Source organism: Salvelinus alpinus, chromosome 33 (assembly GCF_045679555.1).
Source record: "Salvelinus alpinus chromosome 33, SLU_Salpinus.1, whole genome shotgun sequence".
In the NCBI taxonomy this organism is placed as follows: Eukaryota; Metazoa; Chordata; class Actinopteri; order Salmoniformes; family Salmonidae; genus Salvelinus; species Salvelinus alpinus.
Genome location: NC_092118.1, coordinates 7,260,948 through 7,284,469, shown reverse-complemented (window position 1 = coordinate 7,284,469; position 23,522 = coordinate 7,260,948). Strand labels below are relative to the sequence as shown.

Below are 23,522 nucleotides of genomic sequence, written 5' to 3'. Positions count from 1 at the left end.
CGGGAAGCAAGTTCAGGGAGTGAATACATTTAATAAATAAATGAACAAAACAAGAAAACACATACAGCGCACCGACATAACAGGAACAATGACAACTGGGGAAGAAACCAAAGGGAGTGACATATAAAAGGCAGGTAATCAAAGAGGGGATGGAGTCCAGGTGAGTGTCATTATGCACGTAATGCTGGTGACAGGTATGCGCCATAAAGTGCAGCCAGGTGACCTCCTGGTGACCTAGAGGCCGGAGAGGGAGGACAAGTGACAGTACCCCCTCCCCGACGCGCGTCTACAGCCGCAGGATGCCGACCACGATGACGATCACGGAGATCAGGAGCGGAGCGGTCGCCTCCGCTGAGGCGCAGAAACCTGACGAAACGGCTGAGGCGTGAGAGCCTGATGAGCCGGCAGAGACCTCCCCGGTTCCCTTGGTCGAGGCACAGGAGCCTATCGAGCCAGCTGAGGCATGGGAGCCTATTGAACCCACTGAGGCATGGCAGCCTGTCGAGCCAGCTGAGGCATGGGAGCCTATCGATCCCACTGAGGTGTGTAAACCCGTCGAGCCAGCTGAGGCAGGGGAACCCGTCGAACCGACATCACCTCCAAAAACAAATTAAATAAAAAAACACTCCCTGATGCTTCCTTTTGGTGAGTCGTCATTCTGTAACGAGTGCGCTGAGAGTCGGGAAGCAAGTTCAGGGAATGAATACATGTAATAAATAAATGAACAAAACAAGAAACACAAACAGCGAACCGACATGAAAAAGGAACAATGACAACTGGGGAAGAAACCAAAGGGAGTGACATATAAAGGGCAGGTAATCCAGGAGGTGATGGAGTCCAGGTGTGTGTCATTATGCGCGTAACGCTGGTGACAGGTGTGCGCCATAACGAGCAGCCTGGTGCCCTAGAGGCCGGAGAGGGAGCACACGTGACAATTACAGCCATGTCCAATGTTACTCCCTGATGTGAAAACATCAACATTGATTGGAGTACTCCTAGGTTTGCTGGGGTTGCTTATGTTGCCTCTAGAGGTTGTTCTGGGAGTTTGGTGTGTAGTCAGAACAGAGCCGTTGGCTATATTTACACACCCCTGCACGTACTTCCCCCTTTTTGGTTGAGTAGAGCTAATAATGTCATAGAATGTTCTCTGACCTCCCTCAGGCAGTGTGAACTCTCTACCTCTCACCTGACTTTTTCCATTAATATTGTGGTAGCTTCTGGTCCAGAACATCTAGAACATCTTCCAAACCGTCGTGTCTCCATTTATGATTGATTACTTTCTTCTCCTCTGCTCTGGGGCATTTGCCCTTAAGCTATAGGATTTTGCGCCAGCCACGCTGCAGCCAGTAACTACCCACTGACCCCAGGTTAGCCAATTAGAAGGTCCCACGACACCAGCCCAGTTCAAAGCCCCGAGGCGCTGACGAATTCAGCGCATCCAGTGGTATTAGTGCTCATAATAGGCCTCTCCACCAATTACATCATTCAACACTGACAGTATAAGGCCCTTAGTTGCCTATGGCTATCTGTGACCTTTGCAATCCAAAATGACAGCATCATATAGATTTAGAAAAATATATCAAAACCAATTACTAGTTCACGTGATGTTGATGACCATAGATATCGTATGATACGATTACTAAGGCATTACTCTTATAACATTTACATAACATTTACAGGTCATGGTGATCATGAATTAGGAATGAGTACAAAATTACCTCCTGTTGCAGGTCCTTGATTATTTTGGTCTTTTTCTCCATCTCCATCTTGAGGAACTTGATCTGTAGGCGAAAATAAATCAAATTAAAGACATATATTTTCTTACAGACTGTCCATTTTTTACAGACCGTTTCTTACATTTAAATTATGACATTTACGTTAAGCTATCATGAAGGTAGTAACTGTCACCAACCATGCCACCTGCCTGCATTGGATTTCATCATACAGTATGTTGTTACACTATCTTCAGAACAGATCTTTACATCCCAAGGTCAAACAACTTAAAATGATTCTCTGCCTTTCAAGCAGACATCCTGCTAATGCTCCAAGTACCTCCATGTGGTTATATTACACGTTTTACTGCTATTTTAGTTAGCTTCTAAAGATCTACAAAAACACATATACAACGATGTAAAAAAAAAAGATGATTCACTGCTGCTTTTGACTATGATTTATCCGAAATGTGTGTATCTAGAATAGGTAGGTTGACTGTTGGTGGGGTTGCTGTTTCTCATATTGGAGGCATTTATGCCCGTGATGGGCGACTAACTATTTTCCACTGAGTGATTCATTTAATAGCCATATGCTCATTGTGTCAGAGTGATATCTTTGTTTACTGCAATCCCTTTATCGCGAGCTTGGCATGTCTCTGTAGTGCAGCCATTCCCCATGCCCTGTATTTTAACAAGCAGTCAGGCCTCAAACGGCTGATGCAGATAGCGGGCAACCGCAGCGCAGGACTACAACTAAAAGACTGGATAGCGGTGGGGGGAAAAGAGAGATATTCCAATCCCGATTCTGCTTTCTATTTCACCTCTGCGTTGAAGGATTCTAAGGGATAGGTTGTCCTTCAATGAGGCCATTGAGATTGTCCCAGGGAGGAAGGGGAGAAAATTCATTGCCCAGGTGACCTCAGCTCTGAAGGCACCTAGGGGACTGTAAACTGGGGCTAGGCGGTTGACACACTAATAACATCACAGTTCATGTTGATGCATTTGTAGTTCATGGCTCTGCCCATGGGTATGTCGATAACACATCCCAGCACAACGTTCCCTTTGGGTTGTGGCATGACACACTGAAATGATGGATATAAAATATAAAAAACTGTAGCATTCTACATTGTTAAGATTTGACATTTTGAATTGTGTTATTACAGTATAATTCATTCATATGACTTACTGATTAAATCAAAGCAATAAGCCTGAGCAATGTCAGAGAGTTTTGTGTGTTTCCAGAGCTATTATACAATTAAACTGTATATTGCAACGCCCAGCATTTGCAACTAGTGTTACAAATACGATGCCATATTTGTTATGAAAGTGATGAAATAACCGGGTTAATCTTTTTCATCATGATGTAATACTTTTTGGAATAGCATGCCTCCAACTGGGACATTCAATCATACATTTTTGTGCGTGGTTTATCTATTGGAGTTTTTCTTGGCCTACCTAAATGTGTTTATCTTTTAACGTTTGTTTACAGGCAGCGTAACTTTACTGATGCCAGGTTTGTAGACTAGTCATACAGAGGTAATACAATTGGATCTGTGTTTAATTGACAGGCACCACAGAACCTTTTTGCTAAGAAAGTTATGAGATTGGGCATCTAGTGTTGTTGCTACTGTCTTGTCTCGGGTACCATTCATTCATGATTGGTTAGTCATGATTGGGGTGGCATGTGCCTGTCCTCTCACACCTATGTCAAAATGTTATTAATTTAGTAAATAATTCTGACAGTAAACCTCCTTTTTAATTTCCACATGTGCAGGGAACGTGTTTGTGTTGTCCAATCTTCATGGTAGTAGGTGAGTCAGACAGACAATATAGTTATGCATCTAGTTAGCCTATTTCTCAGCGGCGCTAGCCCGCCTCGGCCTCCTCACCTAATTGGCTATCAAGTTTTTTGAAATCAGGTCAAATTCGGATGGAGAGTGAGTTGTTCAAGATGGATAAACAGAAGTCAAAACCAAGTGGTGCACAAAAACTCCCCCCAAAAGATTTATCTGATCAAGCTCGTGCCAAATTATAGACGATAACTACATCAGCAAAGCTACCACCTCCTCGACTGACGAAACACCATTACAGGTGGAAGATTAGCTAGAGGCTAGAGCTGTCGCTTTCAAGGAGCGAGACTCTAACCCGGAAGCTTACAAGAAATCCTGTTATGCCCTCCGACGAACCATCAAACAGGCAAAGCATCAATACAGGACTAAGATCGAATCATACTACACCGGCTCTGACACTCGTCGGATGTGGCAGGGCTTGTAAACCATTACAGACTACAAAGGGAAGCTCAACCAAGAGCTGCCAGTGAGATGAGCTTACCAGACGAGCTAAACTACTTCTATGCTCGCTTTCTAGGCAAATAAAACTGAACCATGCATGAGAGAACCAGCTGTTATGGAAGATGGTGTGATCAAGCTCTCCGCAGCCGATGTGAGTAAGACCTTTAAACAGCTCAATATTCACAAGGCAAGAAGGATTACCAGGACGTGTACTGCGAGCATGCGCTGACCAACTGGAAAGTGTCCTCACTGACATTTTCAACCTCTCCCTGTCCGAGTCTGTAATACCAACATGTTTCAAGCAGACCACCATAGTGCCTGTGTCCAAGAACACTAAGGTAACCTGCCTAAACGACTACCGACCCGAGGCAATTACATCTGTAGCCATGAAGGGCTTCGAAAGGCTGGTCATGGCTCACATCAACACCATTATCCAAGAAACCCTAGACCCACTCCAATTTGCATACCGCCCCAACAGATCCACATATGATGCAATCTCTATTGCACTCAACACTTCCCTTTCCCACCTGGACAAAAGGAACACCTATGTGAAAATGCTATTCATTGACTACAGCTCAGCGTTCAACACCATAGTGCCCTCAAAGATCATCAATAAGCTAAGGACACTGGGACTAAACACCTCCCTCTGCAACTGGATCCTGGACTTCCTGACGAGTCGCCCCCAGGTGGTAAGGGTATTTAACACATCCGCCACGCTGATCCTCAACACAGGGGACCCTCAGGGGTGCGTGCTCAGTCCCCTCCTGTACTCCCTGTTCACTCATGACTGCATGGCCAAGCACGACTCCAACACCATCATTAAGTTTGCCGATGACACAACAGTGGTAGAACTGATCACCGACAATGACGAGACAGCCTAAAGGGAGGAGGTCAAGACCTGGCCGTATGGTGCCAGGAAAACAACCTCTCCCTCAACGTGATCAAGACTAAGGAGATAATTGTGGACTACAGGAAAAAGAGGACAGAGCACACCCCCATTCTCATCGCGTTGCAGTGGAGTAGGTTGAGAGCTTCAAGTTCCTTGGTGTCCACATCACCAACAAACTATCATGGTCCAAGCACATCAAGACAGTCGTGAAGAGGGCACGACAAAACCTATTCCCCCTCAGGAGATTGTAAGATTGTCAAATTGTCAAAGACTCCAGCCACCCTAGTCAGACTGTTCTCTCTGCTACCGCACGGCAAGCAGCAAGTCTAGGTCCAAGAGGCTTCTAAACAGCTTCTACCCCAAAGCCATAAGACTCCTGAACACCTAATCAAATGGCTACCCAGACTATTTGCATTGCCCCCCCCCCTTCTTTACACCGCCGCTACTCTGTTGTTATCATCTATGCATCACTTTAATAACTCTACCTACATGTACATATTACCTCAACTAACCGGTGCCCCCGGACATTGACTCTGTACCAGTACCGCCCTGTATATAAAGTTGAAGTCAGAAGTTTACATACACCTTAGCCAAATACATTTAAACTACATTTTTCACAATTCCTGACATTTAATCCTAGTAAAAATTCCCTGTCTTAAGTCAGTTAGGATCACCACTTTATTTTAAGTATGTGACATGTAAAAATAATAGTAGAGAGAATGATTTATTTCAGCTTTTATTTCTTTCATCACATTCCCAGTGGGTCAGAAGTTTACATACACTCAATTAGTATTTGGTAGCAATTTAAATTGTTTAACTTGGGTCAAATGTTTCAGGTAGCCTTCAACAAGCTTCCCACAACAAGTTGGGTGAATTTGGCCTATTCCTCCTGACAGAGCTGGTGTAACTGAGTCAGGTTTGTAGGCCTCCTTGCTCCCACACTCTTTTTCAGTTCTGCCAACAAATTTTCTATAGGATTGAGGTCAGGGCTTTGTAGTGGCCAATCCAATACTTTGACTTTGTTGTCCTTAAGCCATTTTACCACAACTTTGGAAGTATGCTTGGGGTCATTGTCCATTTGGAAGACCCATTTGCGACCAATCTTTAACTTCCTGACTGATGTCTTAAGATGTTGCTTCAATATATCCACATCATTTTCTTACCTCATCATACCATCTATTTTGTGAAGTGCACCAGTCCCTCCTGCAGCAAAGCAACCCCACAACACGATGTGCTTCACGGTTGGGATGGTGTTCTTCGGCTTCCAAGCCTCCCCCCTTTTTCCTCCAAACATAACGATGGACATTATGGCCAAACAGTTCTATTTTTGTTTCATCAGACCAGAGGACATTTCTCCAAAAAGTACAATCTTTGTCCCCATGTGCAGTTGCAAACTGTATTCTGGCTTTTTTATGGCGGTTTTGGAGCAGTGGCTTCTTCCTTGCTAAGCGGCCTTTCAGGTTATGTCGATATAGCACTCGTTTTACTGTGGATATAGATACTTTTGTACCTGTTTCCTCCAGCATCTTCACAAGGTCCTTTGCTGTTGTTCTGGGATTGATTTGTACTTTTCGCACCAAAGTACGTTCATCTCTAGGAGACAGAACGCGTCTCCTTCCTGTGCGGTATTGTAATGAAACAGCAGGGGGCAGGTCTCGAACCCTCGACCTTCTAGCCCGAGGTCCGGCGCACTATCGACTGTGCCGCAAAAGCATGTTCGTGCGGCACAGTCGATTTCCGCGCTTATAAACCCAGGGTCGTTACACTACTCCAACCTTTCAAAGAGTGCGTCCTCGCGCTAGCTTGCGACTCTACGTCTTACAGGAACGAGCTCACCGGCCAAGCACACGCGCTGTCGTGGATTCAAGGTCCGATCCCACTTCTGACACCAATGTAATGAAACAGCAGGGGGCATGTCTCGAACCCTCAACCTTCTAGCCCGAGGTCCGGCGCGCTATCGACTGTGCTGCAAAAGCATGCTCGTGCGGCAGAGTGGATTTCCGCGCTTATAAACCCAGGGTCGTTACACTATGATGGCTGCGTGGTCCCATGGTGTTTATACTTGCGTACTATTGTTTGTACAGATGAACGTGGTACCTTCAGGCATTTGGAAATTGCTCCCAATGATGAACCAGACTTGTGGAGGTCTACCATTTTTTTTTCTGAGGTCTTGGCTGATTTCTTTTGATTTTCCCATGTCAAGCACTGAGGCACTGAGTTTGAAGGTAGACCTTGAAATACATCCACAGGCACACTTCCAATTGACTCAAATTATCTCAATTAGCCTATCAGAAGCTTCTAAAGCCATGACATCATTTTCTGTAATTTTCCTTGCTGTTTAAAGGCACAGTCAACTTAGTGTATGTAAACTTCTGACCCACTGGAATTGTGATACAGTGAATTATAAATGAAATAATCTGTCTGTAAACAATTGTTGGAAAAGTGACTTGTGTCATGCACAAAGTCGATATCCTAACCGACTTGCCAAAACTATAGTTTGTTAACAAGAAATTTGTGGAGTGGTTGAAAGACGAGTTTTAATGACTCCAACCTAAGTGTATGTAAACTTCCGACTTCAACTGTAGTCTCACTATTGTTATTTTACTGCTGCTCTTTAATTACTTGTTCATTTTATTGTTCCTTCTTTTATTTCTTATTCTTATCCATATTTTTTAAAACTGCATTGTTGGTTAGGGGCTCGTAAGTAAGCATTTTCACTGTAAGGTCTACACCTGTTGTATTCGGTGCATGTGACTAATACAATTGGATTTGATTTGATTTGTAGATAGGAGGCCTACTTAAGCCTCAGCTTGCACAAGCAGCCTCCCAGTCCCGACAGAGGCCCAGAAATGACAGTGGCCTTGCTCCTCCTCATCTTCCTCCCCTTGAGAATAGAGACAGTTCCTCTAGTGATGGTGCCGGCCTTCCTTATCCTCCTCCTCTCCCAGAAAACCAAGCTGACGACTGCCAGAGACCCAGCGGTGCTCATGAGAGCGACCCCCCCCCCCCCCTTCTGTGAACACTGGTAAGCCAACGAGTGATGATGGATAGCCCTGACAGCGTGGAGTCCAAGTTCTAATGTGTAATATAACTAGGCTACCAGCTAAATACTGTACAAAGCTATAGACCAGGGTTAGACCAGGGTTCCCCAAACTCGGTCCTGCCCTCAACCCTCCCACGCCTTTTTTATTCCCATAGCACTACACAACTGCTTCAAATAATCAAAGCTTGATAATGAGTTTGTTATTCGAATCAGCTGCGTAGTGCTTGGGCAGAACCCATAACGTACACCCAGGGGGGGCCCCAGGACCGAGTTTGGGAAACGCTGGGCTTGACTGCATTGTCTGCATAATGAAACAATCCCTAGTCAACTATTGTGTTGAAGGTCAACTGATTGTATTATTTGGCATTAATAGACTGGTTTTATGTGGCACAAACCTTCTATCCAAGCTGCAAGAGAGCGTGAGGACGGCTAAGGTAGGCTATAGGTCCTACAGGACAGTTGTATATTCTTAAATGTTTAATTGGTTACTGATTAGTACGCTGTTGCATTCAACATTAATTTTACAATCTACATGTTTGAATTTCCCACTTTAATTACTTAACAAGTAAATACATTATTGACGCCGGCCTGCATTCTAAATAGCAGCATTGCGACAGTGTATGCCTGTAGCTTCGTAAAACATAATCGTTTGGCTTAACATGAGAAAATGGCGACCAAATAAAAATAAACATGTTCCCATTAAAGCAAAGCTACAGGATACTTCAAGCACTAGCACCACATAATCTGATAGCTATCGATAGGCAGCCGCACAGACATCACAATTTCAGAACCATGGACAGCGATCAATAGTCTAAACTTTGTGAGTGGCTGACGGGCTCAATTTTCTTTTAGGGGGGGAAAACTTCGAGAAACTGTGAAACCGCTACGCCAGTGAACTTACATTGAATATGTGAACCCAAACAAGGTTTCTGAACCACACATTATGAACATTTTGATTAAATACAAATCAAATAAAAAGGGATCTTTTGAGTGGAACCACAGCTTCATGGTCATCAAATTCTCTACATGTTATAGGCATTTATGATGAGTATGTGTTTCCCATCGCAAACTATTTCCTATTGTGCATGTCAATTTCCAAGTACAGCTACAGCTGTTCGCTGTATGTGGTCCACGGGGGGTACTAATTTATAGTTTTTATGTGTAGGGAGAAGGAAGATACAGATTCAGCTCCTAATTGATTGAAATCATGTATTCCCTTTAACACAGTATTGATAAATGATTATCAGTTGCACTAATTTCATAACATTTTCATAAATTCCAAATGAGGCAACCCAAGATGATGAAATGTTTGAAGTGAGAACTGCTCATTAAAACATAAGCACGTTTAAAAATAACGTTGATGGTTTAGTGCAGTATCGTCCCGAACGAAATTCATTTGACTGTGCTTGTTGCTAAACCTGGTTTCCACTTTTGCTGCTTAGTAGGTTAATAGAAAACAAACTCTAGAGCTCCCTAGGGGCAGATTGCAAGTCCAATCAAACAATGTCTTCTACCCAATGCCTCACATCAAATTCGCCCAGCTACGGAGATGTCAAATAACCTCAACTCACACTCTGTTTCTTCACATAGAGCTGTAGGCATGGTCTCAATTGAAAATAAAAAAAACTGCACCTTATTACAAACAAGACAGGTATTCATATAGCATCGTCGTGCATTTTACAAAACTCTATTAGTACACTGACTAGTAGCAGTAGCAGAGTTATGCTGTATATGATACAACCAAGAAACTCAACTTTACAACACTTTTTTGTGTTATCCCAGAAACGTAGTAACCGGCTGGTCACATAATAAAAGAAACTGTAATTTCCCCTTGTGAAAACACAGGCATTGATTTGATGCATTGCAGTAGCCAATACAATTTCCTTTAATATAGATAATTAACTCCCTACACCAGGGATTTGTCACTCATCTTAACATGAAAATGTCAACAACGATAGTTTGATTGTTGGCTACCAACGTCAGCCCACCCTTGTTCTGTGAAAATAAGACGGACGACCGTTTTAAGACGTCCGCGTTGTTCTTATTAGCATATATTGAATATCTCAAAACCATTCCACCGTCTGTTTTGAACATTAATTAGGCCTCCCGTTGATTTTCTGATCATTTGTTTTGAGGGGAATTAGATAGCCATAAGAGATGTGGCAGTAAATATCTTTGGGAAGTGGGAATGAAAACGAGGCACAAAAAAGCTACGGGCTAATCCATACAGTACTTTAGGTATGAAAAAGGCTCCACATGAGTATAATGTTCATTACTGATGTTATAATGGCTTTTGTAGCTGTTATAAAAGCTTTATGTGGGCCTACAGTAAATGCATACATAGGGGACCTACAGTAAAGTTAATTTATACATAATGGGCATACAGTAAACTTACCTATAGGTTCAATTCATACAGTAGGTATAAACATGACTCTGCATGTGTGGTATCAAAGTTCATTTGTAGCCTGCTATTCTCAGACGTCTGTATAGATTGGCAATGTAATAACGTCTGAATAGAATAGAATTTATACTAGAACGACAGCCAGGTATAATAGAAAAAGGATTGAGTTGCATGATGGATAGAGGCCTGGATTACTGGGCAAATGAAAAGGAATGTTTATGACAGGATGATAAAAGGAACAAAATATAAAAATAGGTGCCTGGTCTATTAAGTTTTATCAGAGACCTATCGTTTAAGGAGAGAGCGAAGAGTGGACGGAACTCCCTCACTATGCTTCCTATTTCTTGGTTACGCCTACAGTTGAAGGCGGAAGTTTACATAAACTTAGGTTGGAGTCATTAAAACTCATCTTTCAACCACTCCACACATTTCTTGTTAACAAACTATAGTTTTGGAAAGTCTGTTAGGACATCTACTTTGTGCATGACACAAGTCATTTTTCCAACAATTGTTTACAGACAGATTATTTAACTTATAATTCACTGTATCACAATTCCAGTGGGTCAGAAGTTTACATACACTAAGTTGACTGTGCCTTTAAACAGCAAGGAAAATTCCAGAAAATTATGTTATGTCTGTGGAAGCTTCTGATAGGCTAATTGACATCATCTGAGTCAATTGGAGGTGTACCTGTGGATGTATTTCAAGGCCTACCTTCAAACTCAGTGGCTCTTTGCTTGATATCATGGGAAAATCCAAAGAAATCAGCCTCAGAAAACAATTGTAGACCTCTACAAGTCTGGTTCATCCTTGGGAGCAATTTCCAAACGCCTGAAGGTACCATGTTCATCTGTACAAACAATAGTACTCAAGTATAAACATCATGGGACCACGCAGCCGTCATACCGCTCAGGAAGGAGACCCGTTCTGTCTCCTAGATATGAACGTACATTGGTGCAAAAAGTGCCAATCAATCCCAAAAACAACAGCAAAGGACCTTGTGAAGATGCTGGAGGAAACAGGTACAAAAGTATCTGTATCCATAGTAAAACGAGTCCTATATCGACATAACCTGAAAGAGCACTCAGCAAGGAAGAAGCCACTGCTCCAAAACCGCCATAAAAAAGCCAGACTACGGTTTGTGGGGACACATGGGGCCAAAGATCGTTCTTTTTGGAGAAATGTCCTCTGGTCTGATGAAACAAATATAGAACTGTTTGGCCATAATGACCATCGTTATGTTTGGAGGAAAAAGGGGGAGGCTTGCAAGCCGAAGAACACCATCCCAACCGTGAAGCACGGGGGTGGCAGCATCATGTTGTGGGGTTGCTTTGCTGCAGGAGGGACTGGTGCACTTCACAAAATAGATGTAATCATGAGGGTGGAAAATGATGTGGATATATTGAAGCAACATCTTAAGACATCAGTCAGGAAGTTAAAGATTGGTCGCAAATGGGTCTTCCAAATGGACAATGACCCCAAGCATACTTCCAAAGTTGTGGTAGAATGGCTTAAGGACAAAAAAATCAAGGTATTGGAGTGGGCATCACAAAGCCCTGACCACAATCCTATAGAACATTTGTGGGCAGAACTGTAAAAGCGTGTGCGAGCAAGGAGGCCTACAAACCTGACTCAGTTACACCAGCTCTGTCAGGAGGAATGGGCCAAAAATCACCAAACTTATTGTGGGAAGCTTGTGGAAGGCTACCCGTAACGTTTGACCCAAGTTAAACAATTTAAAGGCAATGCTGCCAAATACTAATTGAGTGTATGTAAACTTCTGACCCACTGGGAATGAGATGAAAGAACGAAAGCTGAAATAAATCATTTTCTCTAATATAATTCTGACATTTCACATTCTTAAAATAAAGTGGTGATCCTAACTGACCTAAGACAGGGAATTTTTACGAGGATTAAATGTCAGAAATTGTGAAAAATGTGTTTAAATGTGTATTTGCCTATAACATGTAAAAATGTGTATTTGGCTGAAGTGTATGTAAACTTCCGACTTCAACTGTAGCTCTCTCACTCTCCCAGGCTGGTTATTAAGTGGTGGGAGAGATGACTGCTGGGTATTGAGATGGGTGACGGGTGCCCACAGGCCCGGGTGACAGTTAACAAGGGGGAGGTTAGAGGAGTGAGGTGTAGACGAGGTGAGGACAACTGAGGGCTCCTACTCACTGTGGCCTGCTGTTTCTCGGCTTGCTCCGTTGCCTCGACCAGCTGCTTCTGCAAGGCAGCCTGGAGGGATTTCATCTCTTCCCTGTTGAGAGGAAAGGTGAGAAACTTTCAGTTAGCACATATCCTTCTCTTCTCCAACTCTTCTCTGACTTCTCGCAGTGGCGAGGCAGTAGTAATAGTATCTCAAGCACTGGCTGACTGACTGACTGAGCACTGAATAGGATCGAATCATCAAATCAATTCATGCTTACTTTTTCTACCAAACATTTGTGATAGAATGCGTGACGAAATACCGAAACTTTAATCCAGAATACCAGTATACGATTACAGCAGCAAAGGAATTATTCCCTTTGACTGGGCTTAGTGTAGGTTTAGAGTTTAATTACATATGACTTGGTCATGGTCCATCAATTGTGCAGTCGAGGAGCAGCATCCGCAGTCAACAGCACTGTGTGTCAAACTCAGAAAGAAAAGTCTCTCTTCACTGCTGCGATGCCCTGTCATATTTCACATGCCAATGGTTGTGTCTTTTGGCATGAGCCCAGCCAAGCAAACATTTTTCTTTTCCGCTAGTTGGCATTTCATTTTTCTGATCTCACCATAAAACCAGCCGTATGACGTTTTAAGGGGAGACAGAACAACTTTTTAGAAGTTAGAATTTGAGGTTGACATTTAAAGGGAGCCCAACACCATTTGGTGCTGTAACTAAGCTTCAGGTCAACACATTGAGTCAACATATTTTCACCGATATTTAGAGACATTTGCCTATGGGCTACAAACAACCAAAATATATTCTGAGTGACATTTTCCTCAGGCAACACAGCACTGAACTGTGAATAAAATAGTGTATAACTCATTATGGGTATCTGTGGGAAGGCAGTTACAAATTTAACCAGAGCACAAAAGTAACTGTTTGACTTTTAGTACCGTCTTCCCCTGCCCCTCCTTATATTTCATTGGCCACTCAAGTTGGCTGTTTTTTGCAGTTTAAATATAGTAATTGGTTATGTCCAGGATTAGGTCAAATGTGTTGGTAAGGACGAGGGTTAACTTTTTTGTTTTTTCATGCTGCCGAATACAACGTGTGTCAGTTTTTCAGCTTTGATAAAGGCTACAGTGTCTTAATTAAATTACATTTCTAAAACTGGAATGACGTCATCTAGTAACCCTCGCGTTTGTAATTATTCGACAATGGGTTGACTTGAGGATGTGGCTACAGTACCATGGTTTGACGTTAAAATAGTTGCTAGTTATTACTCCCTCGAAGCAATCAAAAACACGCTTGAAAGCTGTCAGAAACAAATGATTTCCCATAAATCGGCTGCCTGGATAGCTCGTGATGAAGTCCTTCGATAATCATTCTTGGCAATGGAACGAACCAAGAGCAGGATTCATCGGCTTTAAAGTGGAAAACAGGTGGCTGCTCTAATCGTCTGTGGACCAGGAGCCATTGCTCCAATAAAACATTGTTTTATGGTTTGTTTATGATTGTCATGTGTTATTGATATGTTGGTTTGCTATTTATAAAGCAGTAGGGTATACGTATATACTGTGCATACCAAAGGCTGAATTGCAGGTAACATCACATTGTTCCTGCACCATAAAAGTAATGAAAAGTAATGTTGCTGTTCAAAAGAATCCATATGGTAGCAATGTGCAATAGCAAATGGTTAATGGTTAAGAAGCTTAGATCTACCTCTGCTTGTGGCTGAGCGCCAGGATTTTCAGGACATCCGTCTTGGCCACGGAGTCGTCATTTTTCAGTGTCTGGAAGAGAGGAATGAGAGCTTTTTAGTCTCACAAGAGAAATTGGTTTATTATATGACCACTCACAGTCTCACTCCAACACTCCAATGTGAAGGAGCTGATTCAAAGCACTCATAGGAACAGAAAGAAAACAACAGTGCCCCTTTCGAGTGTAAATGCACACATTGCTCCAAGCTGTCATACAGTAGCCTATCTATGCTCGGGCAAAAAAATATGTGAATAATTATTCTAATTTTTCATCCATATTGTGTAACCCCTCATAGATTATTGATGTGTATGCTTTTATGAGGGTAGTCGAAAATACTTTTTGTGGTCCAAAAAGTATTAGTTTATTTGTAAGCTTGTAGGAACTCATATAGTTTAGATTCAGGTTTGAGTGTAATTATGAATATTTTTTATGACACTTTTTGGGGAAGAAAACTCTAGCAAATTCAAGTGGTACAGTGTCTTGTTAATAATAAATTAGATCTTCATTTCCATAAATACACAAATTTTGAGTTCAATAATTGCAGCTCTGCAAGATTACTGAACGGTTTTAAAATGTTGCTTCAGTATAATAATGAGAAGAGACATTCTGAAAAATACCCATATTTCTTTATCACGAAAACTTTAACCTGGGTGCATCCAATCAGGGCTTGATTTAGAGGGATGCTGGCACTACCATAACAAACCAGGGCACCTCCATAAGCAGTTAAGTTGCGAAGGACTGGCCCACATTAAACCATATACTAGCACACCACAGAGCAACTGCCAAGAATCAAAGCTCTATCATGCAAAGTCTAATTATGAAGGGTTGACCCAGCACCCAAGGGATGTCTAATTAAAACAATAAACACTTAGGACAGTAAATCTCCACCAGAAAGGTTAATCAGTTACACATACATAATTGATTACTCCAAAAAGTTACTGTTGATCGTTTTCACCCTTTTTTTGTAAGAGATCCATCCCCCCTCGCTTCTCCCTTCATCTCCCGCCCCCTGCTTTGCCCGGTACATTTGCACAAGGTACACTGCCATCCAAGTCTGCACATAATGTACAGTAGCTAACTGACGTCAAAGCCTGCACCGAGGACATTGGTAGCGTAGACTACACACAGTGCCAGCCAGCCCCGACCAAGGGAAAATGGATGCCACCGAAAACTGTCAGGAGGACAACACCATGAACCCAGGCTGGCCAGGTCACGTCATACAAGTAGACAGGGTGTATTTGGGAAGTCATTGATTAAAACTGAAATGGGCTACAGCCATCCAAGCCTACTAAAAAGAACACAGCGGCCCAGACTAACCAAAGGGACCACTGCCACCACAATTGGCAAAATAGATTCCATTCAAGACTGACTAGGATAATGGTACTCTGGCTAACACCTGAGAGACAAATTTGTGTCTGCTGGTTCTCTGTGGGACACAGGATGTTGCAAGTAGAATTTGGACTGAAAATACTTGTCAAACCAAACGTCTTTTTCAATCTATTTGTTCAATTCAATTCCTACTTGTTTGACGAGAACTGGAATGGAATCGACTGCAGCCCTGATCAGTGGCGATATACAGATGGATCAGAGAAAAAATGTATTGCCTTGCTGCAGTAAACAATTTAACAACCAAATTACACTGGATTCACAAGATCTAGGATGAACTATGTTTATGTGGTCTTCCATCCAAGCTGTGCCTTCACCAATTCTCTATGGGAGTGATGATCATACATTTCTGTCTTTTACCTCTCATTACCTGTCATTCCCCATTCTGTCAGTCCTATTCTGCACTGTGCTCACAGGAACGAGTAACGTTGTAACGTACATATATCATACTGTCTATACACCGTTTGAGGATCTGTATGTCAAAAACGGATTACATTAAGCTGTGGTAGATATCAAGGGTAGAAGCATAGATACCATTCAAAGTAGACCTGGGTCATTCAAATCATTTCAGTGTTTGCTTGAGTCCGCCTGGAGTTCCAGGTGGATAGGATTTGCACCATTGGGACAATTCCAATCAAGCACATCTAAAGTATTTGAAAGATGTCAAACACAGGACTTTAACCCAGGTCTGATGTAAAATGATGTAATATAAACATCCTCCATCGGCATCGCTCATGCACGTCCTGTCACGATAGTTATTAGATCCTCTCATACAAAATCTTCTGCAATTAAACAAAAGGGTCGCTATCTAGAACCCAAAAGGGGTTTTCGCCTGTCCCCATAGGAGAACCGGTTGAATAACTTTTTGGGGGGGTTCCAGGTAGAACCCTTTTGGTTCCATGTAGTTCCCTTTCCACAGAGGGTTCTACATGGAACCGAAAAGGGTTATTCTACCTGTGACGAAAAATGGCCATCTTATTGGGACAGCTAAAGAACCCCTTTGTGGCCCTTTCAAAGAGTGCAGGGACAGATTTCTCAACACCGTCACCTTGGAGTCATTTTCCAGTTCTTACAACTGCACCTCAACTACAGGAATTCCACTTCCAAAACAGCTTTGGATTCGTATTCATATCAGGGGGACTGATCGTCAAAACGAAGGACATATTGCTTATTTGCTTTTGATAAATGAGGCCCCAGGTATGTAGTAGGCTCATTATACGCTAGGACAGCGGACGAGAAAGAGTGAATCACAGGCTGAGCTGAATTTTTAAGCCATTTTTGAAGTCCTAAAACAGAGCCCTTCGAAATATCCTCAGGGTTCCAAAGGCACTCAAAGCCATCCACCTTTCTTTAACATCCCACTATAATCTGTCAGAAAAGAAACAGTGGGGCTCTAACCTGAAGGTTGCCTTTTATGCTGTCCAGTTCCTTTGAAGTCTTGGAGAGTTGACGCATGATGCCAGTCCGCTCGGTGAAGACCTCCTTCAGCTTCTGCTCCAGCCCTTCATAGCCTTGTCTGTCAAGGGAGAGAGAGAGAAGAGAGAGAGAGATTTCACTACTTTATGTCCGCCTGAGAGAAATCACACTTTATTGGCACACTTGGGAGTAGGAGATGGTGTTATTAAGCGGATTAAAAGTGTTGTCATTAGAGCAAAAGTGTAAAGAAATACAGACACACTACTATCTACTCAGTCCTTGCTTTCCAGATAAAAAAGCACTTCACTCACCCTATCAATTTGGGAAAGTGTTTTACTCCGATGTGTCATTTGGCCAGAGGTCCGCCTCTGCATTTCTATCAAAAAGACTAAAATATCCACAACAGTGGCGGTTCTGGGGGGGGGGGGGTTGGGAGGGGCAGTGCCCCTGTGACAACAATTTTGGACCCCCTTGTGGCCCCCCTAAATGTGGAGTATGAAATAATCTTTACGTAACAAATTTTTGCTAGAGAACTAATCATTCTTTTTTTACATCCGTTATTAGACAGTGGCAACGATGATGATTATGAACATGGTCTTTTGCCTGCTAATGCCTGCAATGCAGTGAAGAAAACGATATGACAACAATAACGTCTAATGTAACTGGCCCCTCTAACAGTACAACTGGCCCCAGCTTGGTCCCCCCAGTTGAAATGGTCTACAACCGCCACTGATCCACAAAACCAATTCAAATGCCTTTTCTATTTCTATATAAATCAAACTATTGGAATGTAAATTAGGACCATTTTTAATGGTGACCTTGCCAAGAGGCAAACATTACTTTTCGTGCACATGTGCATGCAGATTTGGTCATTACAGATTCTTGTCTGAGAATCCTGAATGAATGCATTCCATATGATGGGATATGTGTACCCAGCACATATTTAATCTAACATTAGGATGATAACATCCCCAAAACACTCAAAGAATGAAAAATATATATATTTGGGCATTTTGTGCACAACATCTGAACAACCACCACAGAACATTCTGGGAAAGTTCTGGGAACGTTCACATAACCAATTTTGGTTTGCTGGGTATACTGATAAAATATTAATTGAAAAGTAATTTTTTTATGAGTCCATTTGTCCTTTCACCTACTATTTTAGGGGTTTGCGTCTCTGACCTTACTAGCCTACCAATTGATAAAACAGACATGTGGCTCTTGAATGACAAGCACACTCGTCAGCCAAGTGAAGTAGAGTTAGGGGACTCAGTGGTTGGAGGAGTAGGGAATAGAGAGTGAAAGCTCAGGAGTGGCAAATAAAGAGCTGAAGAAGAAACTGACAGCTCTGGCCTTTTGGGGCTATGGTTGGCCATATGAGCTCTTCCTCTCTCCTCTCTCTCTCTCATCTGTGGTCAGAGATAAAGACATTGCAGCTTGCCTACATCTTCCCTAGTGCCAACTGCCGATGTCAGATTGAAAATCAATTTTTATTGAATGCAACACCCTCATTTACAAACAAAAATAAACTAATCAATCTTTTGGAAGCTTCCTCAAGATCAAGCTGGTCAGCCTGTGGTTTTCGATGTAACCGGTCGTCAATTTTAGATCGACATGCTGTGCATCACTGATTTTTTTCAACTCCGCACAACAGAATCATTATTTGCAAATGTGGTGCGTTACAAAAACATTAAACCACTCCCCCAATTTGACACTCCCCTAATTTGACATGCTAAATAGACAATAAAAGCTCTATCTCTACAAGTGACAAGAACATCAAGGATCGTCGACAATCAAAACCAAGAACCAGGAAGTGTAGGGGGGAAACAACATCCTTCCCACACTGCAGAAATGCCTGTTAGACCAATACCCAAATGACATTGCTTTGTCTTACGTTAGAAGCTCCTGAGGAAAGAGTAGAGCCCCAAGCGCAAGAAAATGTTACTTATCATCTGGAGAAAAACAACAACACACCATGCAGCTTAATGAGCTTCACTGTAAACCCCTCTGAGAGTGGATTTTGGGGAGCAGGTTTGAAAAAAATATATATATACTTTGTCATTTCTTTTAATCAATGCACTTTTAAATGCAACACTGCTGCCGTCATATTCGGCTGAATCCGGGAGGGCTCCCCACCTGTTCGACCTGGGCCTTGTTCCTTGTTCCAAAAGTCTCATACACCTCATGTACCGGATCAAGCACAATAACACACAAATCAGCAAATAGAAAAGCAGAACTTAAGAAAGAAATAACATGTTGTAATACATCCTGCGCATGAGTTGCCACCGTATGGCATCTGTGAAATCTATTGCTAGCTCACGCAACAGAGAGAGATGAGGAAATCACTCCCTGTCTGCCAGCTTATTCATTACCCAATGGAATTGGCCCATCCGCGGTAGGGAAATGAATAAGACTCGTAATTTGAGGCCCACTGAAACAGCTATGTCATATGAAGAGTCACAGATAACAGTAAAGAACGTTGCACATGGTCCGACATAAATTGGTAATTACTGCCAAAAATGGCACCAGATACATAATTATGTTATGACCTTTCTCCGACACCAGCGTCCTGGCAACCTCGCGGTTTTCACGGCTCCGTTGGATGAGAGAAAAGTGTGCTAATGAGAATCGGGTTGTCTGACAAACAGTCTTATGATCAGATAGGAGGCCACTGTCCTCAGAATTCTGCTGCCAGTGATCACATGATGAAATATTTTTTATTTGGGCCTCTGCAATTCCCACATTATTTTACATCTATCTTGATCTAGCATCTTAAGTCAAGCCAGTAAAACACGACCGGCTCGAAATAATGAAAAGAACCACACACAAAAAAAAATGCAGAAAAAGGAGCTTTCTCCTACATCAGGAGCATCATCATTTATTGGTGGATACTGCGTAAAGTTCTTGCGGACAAACATTTCTCTAGCCTTGAAATCACAGCAAGTTTCTGAGTTATATGAGGTTGACCCTGCCATGTAAAAGAGAAGTGCTGAGCCGTGGGCCTGGAGAGGGAAAAGTGCTGAGGTCCACAATCAACAGCAAAACAGCTCAATAAAGGGAAGGAAGCAAGGCCATGCCACTTTCCCTCTCTACCTAGAGCAGCTGCAGAAGCAGCCTGGTCTTCAAGTTCAGTTGACAGGGCTGGCCTGGAAACGCTCTATCGTAGCACCGGTTAACAGCTATTGACCAGGACCTTTTTTTTAATAATGGCTAATAGCTTATGAGATCATTCAGCCTCTCTGTGCAACGCCACGGCAGTCAAAGTGTGGAAATGATGTGTAGGAGGTGAGGGAGCGAAGCCTTCTGTGAGTGTACATAAAAACAGTATGTAGGCCTGGCTCGCTTGTACACACTGGTGTGTGTGAAATCAAGAATGTACATGCTTGTTGAGAGCACAGTTGTTAGTTGTGATTCATACATTTGGCTATCTACTGGAGGGATTAAAGGAGAACCAAAAGTAAGCGTGGCTTATCTGATGGGGATACTTCCATCCAGCTACCGGGCACTGCTTAATAAATCATTAACGAAGGCATATCTAAATGTTTATATCTGCTGTAGATTGTTGACAAAAAATGACAATTAAATAAATCCCTTTTAATCCAACTTGAAGAAATCCAAGAGGTCTCTAACGATGTGCGCTGAGAGTCGGGAAGCAAGTTCAGGGAGTGAGTGTTTTAATAAACAAACACAAAATAATACAAAATAAGAAACACAAACAACGCACAGAAACTAAAACAATGACGCCTGGGGAAGGAACCAAAGGGAGTGACATATAAAGGGCAGATAATCAAGGAGGTGATGGAGTCCAGGTGAGTGTCATGCTGATGCGCGTAACGATGGTGACAAGTGTGCGCCATAACAAGCAGCCTGGTGACCTACAGGCCGGAGAGGGAGCACACGTGACAGTACCCCCTCCCCGACGCGCGGATCTAGCCGCAGGACGCCGACCAAGATGACGATCCCGGATCAGCAGCAGACCGGTCACCTCTGCTAAGGCGCGGGAACCTGCCTATTCGGCTGAGGCATGGGTGCATGGCGACCTAGAGCGCCGGAGAGAGAGCATACGTGACAATACCCCTTCCCCGGCACGCGACTCCAGCCGCAAGACGCCAACCACAGGGACGATCCCGGGGATCAGGAGTGGACCGGTTGCCTCCTCTGAGGCGCAGAAACCTGACGAACAGGCTGAGGCATGAGAGCCTGTCGAGCCGGCTGAGACCTCCCTGTGTTGCCTCGGTCAAGGCACGGAAACATGTTCACCCAGCTGAGGCATGGGAGCCTATCGAGCCAGCTGAGGCATGGGAGCCTATCGATCCCGCTGAGGTATGGAAACCCATCGAGCCAGCTAAGGCAGGGGAACCCGTGGAGCCCGCCGAGGCATGGGAATCCGACAAACCGGCTGAGGCCTCCCAGGTAGCTCCATTTCTGACACCAACATCACCTCCAACACACAAAACAAAACACTCCCTGATGCTTCCCTTTGGTGAGGCGTCATTCTGTAACGATGTGCGCTGAGAGTCAGGAAGCAAGTTCAGGGAGTGAGTGTTTTAATAAATAAACACAATGTAATACAAACTAAGAAACACGAACAACGGACAGACATGACACAGAAACAATGATGCCTGGGGAAGGAACCAAAAGGAGTGACATATAAAGGGCAGGTAATCAAGGAGGTGACGGAGTACAGGTGAGTGTCATTATGCGCTGATGCGCGTAACGCTGGTGACAGGTGTGCGCCATAACGATCAGCCTGGTGACCTAGAGGCCGGAGAGGAAGCACATGTGACAGGGTCTCAATACTTTTGCAAGACACTCTAGTTTGGAGTGTGACTGTTTGAGGTTGTGGACAGGTGTCTTTTATACTGATAACAAGTTCAAACAGGTGCCATTAATACAGGTAACGAGTGGAGGACAGAGGAGCCTCTTAAAGAAGAAGTTACAGGTCTGTGAGAGCCAGAAATCTTGCTTGTTTGTAGGTGACCAAATACTTATTTTCCACCATAATTTGCAAATAAATTCATAAAAAATAAATCCTACAATGTGATTTTCTGGATTTTTTTTTTCTCATTTTGTCTGTCATAGTTGAAGTGTACCTATGATGAAAATTACAGGCCTCTCTCATATTTTTAAGTGGGAGAACTTGCACAATTGGTGGCTGACTAAATACTTGTTTGCCCCACTGTATATACCCCAACCAGAAGCCATGGATTACAGGCAACATCCACACTGAGCTAAAGGCTAGAGCTGTCGCTTTCAAGGAGTGAGACTCTAACCCAGAAGCTTATAAGAAATCCTGCTATTCCCTCTGACAAACCATCAAACAGGCAAAGCGTCAATACAGGACTAAGATCGAATCGTACTACACCGGCTCTGACACTTGTCGGATATGGCAGGGCTTGCAAACCATTACAGACTACAAAGAGAAGCAAAGACGAGAGCTGCCACAGTGACACAAGCCTACATAAGAGCTAAACTGCTTTTAGGCAAATAACACTGAAACATGCATGAGAGCACCAGATGTTTCCCGGACGACTGTGTGATAACGCTCTCCGCAGTCAATGTGAGTAAGACCGTAAGGCCAGACGGATTACCAGGACGTGTACTGTGAGCATGCGCTGATCAACTGACAAGAGTCTTCACTGACATTTTCAACCTCTCCCTGTTCAAGTCTGTAATACCGACATGTTTTAAGCAGACTACCATAGTCCATGTGCCCAATAACTCTAAGGTAACCTGCCTAAATGACTACCGACCCATAGCACTCATTTCTGTAGCCATGAAGTGCTTTGAAAGGCTGGTCATGGCCCACATCAAAACCATTATCCCAGAAACCCTAGACCCACTCCAATTTGCATACCGCCCCAACAGATCCACAGATGATGCAATCTCTATTGCACTCCACACTGCCCTTTCCCACCTGGACAAAAGGAACACCTATGTGAGAATGCTATTCATTGACTACAGCTCAGCGTTCAACACCATAGTGCCCTCAAAGCTCATCAAAAAGCTAAGGACCCTGGGACTAAACACCTCCCTCTGCAACTGGATCCTGGGTTTCCTGACGGGCCGCCCCCAGGTGGTAAGGGTATGTAACACATCCGGCACACTGATCCTCAACACAGGGGCCCCTCAGGGGTGCGTGCTCAGTCCCCTCCTGTACTCCCTGTTCACTCATGACTGCACGGCCAGACACAACTCCAACACCAGCATTAAGTTTGCCAATGACACAACAGTGTTAGGACTAATCACCGACAACGACGAGACAGCCTATAGGGAGGATGTCAGAGACCTGGCCGTGTGGTGCCAGCACAACAACCTCTCCCTCAACGTGACCAAGACAAAGGAGATGATTGTGGACTACAGGAAAAGGAGGACCAAGCAAGCCCCCATTCTCATCAACGGGGCTGTAGTAGAGCAGGTTGAGAGCTTAAAGTTCCTTGGTGTCCACATCACCAACAAACTAAC

General features: G+C 43.4%; 1 protein-coding gene across 1 annotated transcript in view; it reads right to left on the bottom strand.

Annotated features, from left to right (window-relative positions):
- LOC139562905 (leucine zipper protein 2-like) overlaps positions 1-23,522 on the bottom strand; it is a 186,539-nt gene that overhangs the window by 56,902 nt on the left and 106,115 nt on the right. Inside the window, exons 2-5 of the mRNA XM_071381046.1 lie at positions 17,037-17,154; positions 14,214-14,284; positions 12,518-12,599; positions 1,719-1,781 (exon numbers count right to left, since the gene is read on the bottom strand). Coding sequence (XP_071237147.1) covers positions 1,719-1,781; positions 12,518-12,599; positions 14,214-14,284; positions 17,037-17,154 — 334 coding nt within the window. The remainder of the gene's footprint in view (positions 1-1,718; positions 1,782-12,517; positions 12,600-14,213; positions 14,285-17,036; positions 17,155-23,522) is intronic.